The 8,216-nt window shown below is 48.0% G+C and overlaps 1 protein-coding gene across 1 annotated transcript; it reads left to right on the plus strand.

Annotated features, from left to right (window-relative positions):
- Window positions 1-1,151: 1,151 nt before the first annotated feature.
- On the plus strand, window positions 1,152-6,499 carry BNIP1 (BCL2 interacting protein 1). Its single transcript, XM_021297213.2, has 6 exons — window positions 1,152-1,291; window positions 1,381-1,473; window positions 1,623-1,714; window positions 2,500-2,601; window positions 3,320-3,438; window positions 5,490-6,499. Exons 1-6 carry the CDS (start codon window positions 1,211-1,213, stop codon window positions 5,684-5,686), a joined length of 684 nt encoding a protein of 227 aa, XP_021152888.2. The 5' UTR covers window positions 1,152-1,210; the 3' UTR covers window positions 5,687-6,499.
- The last annotated feature ends 1,717 nt before the right edge of the window (window positions 6,500-8,216 follow it).

Genomic DNA, 8,216 nt, shown 5'->3' on the forward strand with positions numbered 1-8,216 from the left:
CGCTGGCTTTGTCCAGCCGGGGTTGGTGTGAGCGGGAGGACACGGCACCAGCTCCTGGGGAAGCCCAAGGGCCGTGGTGTGGCCTCGCAGGTTGGGAAGGTCCCTCCGGTCCCTCCCGCTGTCCCCCAGCCCCTCGCACTGACACATCCTCCAGCTGCTGGGGGTCAATGGCCCCGTCGCCCAGGCCTGTCCCCCCAGAACCCTCGGCAGGTCTGTTGGGTATGAGACCGTGAGGACCCATTGAAGGAGGAATGTTGTTTGTACAAAGCTAGGAACCTAGCGCGGGGAAGGACCGAGAGACACCAGGCTGTGAATCCTTAATGTAAAACAAAGTCTCTTCAAACTAACCCCGGAATGCAAACTGATTCCTGTATTTTAAAAGTTAATCTAGGGGGAAGGGTAGCCAAAGAGCCAGGAATCTGTATCGTAAATATATCAGTAAGGGGAGTGGGTTGTTAGAATTGGATGAATGAGACAGGTAAACTGAGGCAGGGTCGGGTGGTCTGTAAACCCTGCAGAACCAGCCGATGGGGAGCAGGGGAGGGAATCTGCACCGGGATTGGGGTGGTACAAGCAGGGGCTTTTTCACAGAATCCCAGAATGTCAGGGGTTGGCAGGGCCCTGGAAAGCTCACCCAGTGCAATCCCCCCATGGAGCAGGAACACCCAGATGAGGTTACACAGGAAGGTGTCCAGGCGGGTTGGAATGTCTGCACAGAAGGAGACTCCACAACCCCCCTGGGCAGCCTGGGCCAGGCTCTGGCACCCTCACTGGGAACAAGTTTCTTCTCAAATTTAAGTGGAAACTCCTGTGTTCCAGTTTGTATCTATTGCCCCTTATCATTGATTGTCAATTTTTGCCCTATTCCATGCGCCCACCTTTAGGCAGAACACCTGGTCTTGCAAAATGGTTAATAAAATCTGCTTTGCTGAGAGATCCTGCCTGGGCTTATTCTATTGCCAAGATGACCGTTTTCTACAAAACTGCGGCTGCTGAGGCCCTGATGTTGTCATCGCTTCTCGCGGGTGTCACGGCGGGTGTCACCGCCGAGGAGCAGCCGGTTGCCGCCCCGGGCCCCTCAGCGCCCCCGGCCCCTCAGCGCCACCGGCCCCTCAGCGCCCCGGGCCCCGCGGCGGCGGCTGCGGCCCGTGCGCTCCCGGAGCCCGCAGGGGGCGCCCGCGAGCCGGAACGCGCCCTCTCCCCCGCCAAGATGGCGGCGGCCGCCGTGCCCGTTCGGGTCTGCAACCAGGAGATCGTCCGCTTCGACCTGGAGATCAAGGCGGCCGTGCAGGTACCACCGCGGCGGGACTCCCCCCCTCCCCCTGCCAGGGCTGCGGGGCGTGGAGCTCCGGCCGCGCTCACCGGGCCGTTGTGTTCCAGGACATCCGGGACTGCCCGGGGCCGCTCAGCGCCCTCACCGAGCTCAACGCCGCCGTGAAGGAGAAATTCCGCCACCTCCGCGGCCGCATCCAGGTGAGGGGCCCGGCCGGGGGCGGCGGGGAGGCCGCGGGGTCCCGCTGAGCGGGTCGATCCGCCGTGAATTCGGCGCGGGCTGCGGGTTGCAGGTGGCAGCAGGTGTTGATCAGGTTTTATCAGGTTTCCGTGTTTCTCTTGCCGTCCAGGAGCTCGAACAGATGGCGAAGGAGCAAGATAAAGAGTCGGAGAAACAGGCGTTACTGCGGGAAGTGGAAAATCACAAGAAACAAATGCTCAGGTGGGCCGGGCAGCGGGTCCCTGTGAGCAGAGATCCCGAACTGCCGCACAGCGGTTGCAGGTTTGGAAATGCTGTTGCTGACATGATGCTGCTTTGCTCAACACCAAGAGTGGATCAGGATGGAAAGGGCAGGAGTCCTTTCTTCTTTGCTCTCCTGTTCTGTCTCCGTAGCTGTGGTCTGACGCTTTGAGCCGCTGATCATGTAAGGAGGTGACTTGAGGGTGACATTTGGCAGCTGGCACAGTATTCTGCTCCCCTCGCTCTGTAAATGATACACCTACAAGAAGAAATGACAGGACAGCATATTGTTGTTTTGTTGTATAATAAGGTGGCTGAGGAGAGACCTCATTACTCTCTACAACTGCCTGAAAGAAGGTTGGAGCATGGAGGGGGTTGGTCTCGTCTCCCAAGTAGCAAGTGAGAAGACAAGGGGAAACGGCCTCAAGTTGCACCAGGGGAGGTTTAGATTGGATATCAGGAAAAGATTCTTCCCAGAAAGGGCTGTGGGGCATTGGAACAGGCTGCCCAGGGCAGTGCTGGAGTCACCATCCCTGGAGGGGTTTAAAAGGCGTTTAGATGAGGCTCTCAGGGCCATGGGTTAGTGCTGCAGTGAGGTTATGGTTGGACTCGATGATCCTGAGGGTCTTTTCCAACCGAAATGATTCTATATGAAGTCCATGCACATGTCTGGGGTGCTCAGTTACAGTGGTGTTTGCTTTGTGGAAATTGTTTTAACTTGCAAGGTGTTGCCATCGTCCTACAACATTGTGCTCTTGTGCTTTCAGCAATCAGGCCGCTTGGAGAAAGGCAAATCTGGCTTGTAAAATTGCTATCGACAACTCTGAGAAAGATCAGCTGCTGCAGGGAAGAGACTCCTTCAGGCAAAGGTATTGGACCATCACACTGCATGAGCTGAGATTTAAACACAATACTGTATTCACTAGCTTTAAATGGAAGTGACATAATGTTTTTAAGTTATTTAATTGTATCTGGAGCTTAATTGTGTCTTGTAGCTTTTCTTTTGTGAGTGCCTGTATCTTTTGTGGAGATTTAAAGTGTTAAGGATTGTGTTAATTTCAGGTTTTCTTGGCATTGTCACGTCCAAGTGGAAAAGGGGATAAGATAGGCTTCATAGTTTTACAGTATATTTCTTACATTAATTCTTGTCAGCGTCATAAACAGGTAATTGATCATTATATAAGCTCGTTTTATGTGCAAAACTGGATGTAAGCTTGTGTAATTTCTGTATTGAAAAACTGGCCTGTTTAGTATTGTCACGCAACAAATGGGATACCCAAGGTAGTTTGTATCAGTGCTTCCATGCCAGCCCGTGAAATTGTACAGTCGTGGGTGAATAACAGGGGCCCACATCTGAGCCGCCGGCAGTTGGTTTGCCTCATGACTTTAATATTTTGTGATTTCTTTTAATAGCTTAGTGAAGGTAACCTGAATTTCTCATGCAGTAAAAACTGGTTGTGTGTTTTGTATAGTGGCAGAGGTGTTTGGGGCCAAGCTCTGATCTAAGCTCCCTGCCAGCAGCATTTTCCCTGCCGTACCCAGAGCTGTGATTTTATCCCTTCCTGCTTTATTGTTTCCCTATATCAGGAAGAGCACAAAGGAAAGTCTGGCAGAGAGTGCAAGTAACATCACGGAGAGTCTGATGAGCATCAGCAGGATGATGTCACAGCAAGTCCAGCAGAGTGAGGAGACGGTGCAGACCTTAGGTACACATGGTTTGGGGTGTTTGGGTGTGGACTGGATGACTGAAGCACTTTTCACCAGTTCTTTTTGGTTGTGGAGAGGCAAACCGACGCGGTGTTTAGCGTGGTGGAAACCTGCTTTGCCCTTACCACGATGATAATCAAAGGACCGTCCAGCAGCACGCCTCTCACAGTTTGGCATAAACTGAAAATAATAACGTATGTTTTGTGGAATTGTTTGCTGGAGTTTCTGTTTCATGATTACGAATAAACAAGGAGAAGGGCGCAGGCTGCAGAGCTCTTGTTCTAGTTTTTTATGAGAGCAATCGTAAAAGCAGCGTGAGTTCACGCAGTGCTGGAAGCACGTTTGGTGTCGCTCTGCGCTGCTGGCCTGGCGTCCGTGTGGAAACAGAGAAAATAAAAGTCGGTACAAGTCTGTACACAGAGGAAAGTTAGTGCAGCCGGAGGGCTCCTTTCACCCCATCTCCAGCTGGGATGACTGGGAGACGAGGAGATCAAGTGACATGAACCCGAGGTCACTTGCTCTGTCAGCAGCGCATCAGGGACTGTGAAACCAAGATTTCACCCGCTTCTTTGGCTTCGGCTCCTAAGACAATAAATCAAGCGACCTGTCAGAACTGGTGATTCATGAAGCATTTAGAAGTTGGATCTGTGTTGCCTGGGCCTCTTACTGGCCGTGCTTTTGGGCAGGAGGGAGAACAGTTCTAAAGATGAAGATAAATAACGCAACTTTTGCCCTCCTTGTTTTCTGCCCCCGTCGGAGGATGGCAGCTGGGCACGCTTTGTTCATGCACAAGTAGCATGTTTCTTCTCCCTTTAAAAAGACAGTTTGGCAGACACTTTGTCACCCTGTTTCTGACTGAACAGCACTTGGAGTTCGTCAAGGGAAAAACTACCAAAGGTCATTTGCAAAACCCAGCTGCAAATTCAGCATCAGTAGTTAACATTTCCCTTTTTTTCTGAGCAAGTCCTTCCTTAGTATGCAGTGAATATATGTGGCTGTGAGGCAGGGAAGCTCTGCTCTGCCATTAATGATGGGAAACAAGTTTTATGTTTTCACTCTAAGATGGGACATAATGGTTTGCAAAATATTACAGACTCCTGCTGCGCTTGCTTTTGTCAACCAGACAATATACTTGGAGTTTGAACTTTGTTTAATCAATCAGTTCAGTGTAGAGGGATATACCAGCATTCACTGTTGTACAGGGTGTGCATTCCGTAATACAAGAAAAAGGGGACTCCTGGACTTTTGCTTTCATTTGGGAGTGTGAAGGGAGGAATGCCGAGGAGCTCGGGGGGTGAGTTTGTTCTCACAGGGAAAGAGAAGTTGAAAGGGACTGATGTTCCATCTTGCTGGTTTGGCACATTCTCGGATTCTGTCTTTATTTGAGACCAATGAACACACTTTTCCTCTAGTTGATTTTCTCTTTTTCATTAGGGGAAAAATGTACATGTTTATAAAAAATTAACCAAAATACCTGTTTAAATTGTTTGAGCTGGATAATTAAGGATGTCTTACTGCTGCGTGCTACTTTTTCACTTTGTGCAACTCCATCTGAATCTCACTGACTTACTGCTCTGGCCTGGGGGAGTTTCAGCTGTGCAATTGATATACGCAAATATGCACTTATGCTGCTGCTGGTGGAACTGATGTGTAGAACAGCAGGGATGGTGATTCCTCTCTCTTAAATTGGTGTTTATAGCACTGCTCTTATTTCCCTCTGTTTCCAGGGAGCTCTCAAGTGGCACTGACTTTGTTCATTAAAAAAGTGAACTAGATTTGATCAGGTAACCTAAAAGTTGAGGAATAAGATGTAGGGCTGTAGAGCTGTTCGGTGCTGTTATTTTGCTTTGCATTGTTCCTGAGCACATCAGGACTGCTGAGTTGGGAAAGCTGCTGCAAGAACACAGTCGTCATTTGTCTTGCCCATAAGTCAGTCTGACCCAGAAGGATCTCACAGGCACTATATTGCCAAATATCACGTCCTTATGTCCTTTATCATGTATTTTTGAAGCACAACCAGCTGATTTTTTTTCTTTCCTCTTAATTTCAGCCAATTCTTCACGAACCATCCTGGAAGCAAATGAAGAATTCAAGTCCATGTCTGGGACGATTCAGTTGGGGCGCAAGCTGATAACAAAGTACAACCGCAGGGAGCTGACGGACAAGCTGCTCATCTTCCTGGCTCTTGCCTTATTCCTGGCCACGGTGCTCTATATCTTGAAAAAAAGACTCTTCCCGTTTTTATAAAATTCCAAAGCTAAACTGAACTATTACAAAAGATCAGGAAGAGATGGCATAATAACGATAAGGCTTTTCAGTAAAATAATAAAGGGATATTGCAATAGCTGAGAGAGCGTTAGAGCAAGCGTGACTTTATACTGTTCCCGTGGAGCTTGCGACCTGCCTAAGAAGAGCTTGAGTGACCATGAGTTGGGAAGAAGCAGGTAGATCAAGGCGGGGAAAGAAGAAAGGCCCATTTGCCTGTAAGTTTAGTGAACCAGACAAGCACTTGAGGAACTGGGCACTCAGAGGTGTTAGTCTTGACTTTGAACCTCTCTTTGTTTTGCCTTGAAATTAACTCCTGTCCTTGGCTTGAACTGGAAGCTGCTTTGTAAGGTGCTTAGAGGAAGGATGGAGGAGAGAAACTCACGTACATTCCGTTAATAAACTGTTGTATCCATGTAAACTTGAGTTTTGTTTAAAAACAAAGTCTAATGGATTGAAAGAGCCTGAACAACTTCCAGTGTAAGAATTCTACTTAACAGCAGTGGATTGTTTCTCCTGGGAGTGCAGCACACGTGCAGTCTGGCTCTGTTCCGCTGGCCCTGGGAGGGCTCTGACCAAAGCAAAAATGGGAGCCCCGTTTGTTGCTGTTAATTCACACGATCTATTTGAGAACGACAGTGCCAGTCTGTTGACATCAAAAGCCTTTTTGCTTCTTTTCTTTGTAAAATTCCACTTAATGTTTTATATTTGCAAGATACTGCCAAGTTGTACATTGGAAAGTTTTGCTCGCTCATTTCTTTTCTCAGTAAAATCTTTTACGATGTTTGCACTTCAGTAATGGGAGTTGATTTGCTTTAATAACATAGACACCAACCTGCCATGCTCCAGGTAATACCCTGAAGTACCAAGAACGGTGCTGCAATGTGCATAAAACTGATGTTGCTTTCCCTTCTGGAAGTTGTTTCGTTGCTTCTTCAGGCTGACGGTAAAGTTGACATTCTGTTCAGGAAATTCTCATAGAATGGTTAAATACTACCTCAAGTTAGTAGTTGTAAACTTTAAAAGGCAATGCTACGTATACCTTGAGAAATACAACATCAAGCAAACTGCAGTGTATGTTTTTTGTGAAATTTAAGGCGACTTTACCTTTGTGGTTAGTTCTCGATAGTAAGTTTAGAGAGAAGAAGCGACTGGTTATCTTGCCGTTGTAATATTCATTTACGAGATCCTGTCAGTGATCCCAACCACCCCTTTTGCTGGCGGCTGCCGCCGCCTGGTTCAGTACAGCAGTGGCTGCAGGTTGCGGTGGTCCAGGCTGGTGTGTGAGGCTCTGGGCGTACACGACAGAAGCTGGAATTGGTAGCCGAGTTCAGAACCAGGCTCTGCCTGAGGAGTTGGTACCTGAGCGGCTGTTCCGAGGTGGGATTTGGAAACCTCTGCACCGGGGTCGGTCTGTCCGCAGAGGGCACCACTGCCTGCGCATCCCGAGCCGCTTCTTGCCCTCAAGTCCTGTAATGCTCGGAACAGACAGAATGGGTGTTTGTTATCCTCTTTCAGTGCAGCTTTGCTAATAGCCTTTCCTGAGGTAGAGAATTACACAAAGATTGAAATAAATGGAGAATGTGAACGTTCTGCTTCGAGTAAAAAATTACTTGGCTTAAAGAAGACACATTGCACAAAGTCAGTGCATGCATGCCTTTAAAATACGAGCCTTGCTTTGGAAGGACTCTGCTGATGAGCAGATACCAACCGAGGAGAGTGTTGTGGACTCTGCAAGTTGGGGCCACGATGGAGCAAGTTCCACCCGGCTCAGCGGTCCTGGCTGTTGGATTCACACGTATTGTCTCTAGTGTCGGGCTCGTGCCCCTCGTCCCTCTGCGCAGGTGTGTACAAAGATTATTTAGATTATAAATACATTTTAAATGAATTGCTGTGCAGCAGTTCCTATTTTCCAAATCAACCGTACAATGGTGGTTTATGCAACTTCAGGGCAGTCAATAAAATTCTCCTGTCAGAACAAAGATCAAACTTAAAAGCAGCAGCTTCCTCACGTTGCTGAGAATTTCGGTAAGGTTTGTTTTAAAGGGGTGATCTTTTTGGATGGGAATGGTAATGTAGTAGTTTTGGGGAAAATATAAGGTCTGTTGGTGAATGTTTCTGGTTTTGCTGTGTTCTCATCTTGTTACTGAAATTTTAGCTTTCAGACCTTGACCTGCGGGAGCAATCTGAGGACAAAAAGGACCTTCCTTCTGATGTTTGCTTTCTGTTGCATCGGATTTAATTAAAAAAAAGATCTAGTCCTTTGTAAACATACCTACCTGCTCTGTATAAACTGACTGTCACGTTAAACTCCTTAGAGACATGGAAACAAGTGAAAAAAGATCAAGGACAACTGGATGTTTTGGGAAAGGGGAAGAGTAGAAACCATCCCCGGGATGCTCTTGGTATGTGAACCATGTCCTTCCCCGGGCAGCCAGAACGGATTCAGCCTCCTGAAATAAATAAAATAATCAGTGGAGACAGTGAAATAGTAGTTATTTCCTCTCTGGGG

Source organism: Columba livia, chromosome 14 (genome assembly GCF_036013475.1).
Source record: "Columba livia isolate bColLiv1 breed racing homer chromosome 14, bColLiv1.pat.W.v2, whole genome shotgun sequence".
NCBI lineage: Eukaryota > Metazoa > Chordata > Aves > Columbiformes > Columbidae > Columba > Columba livia.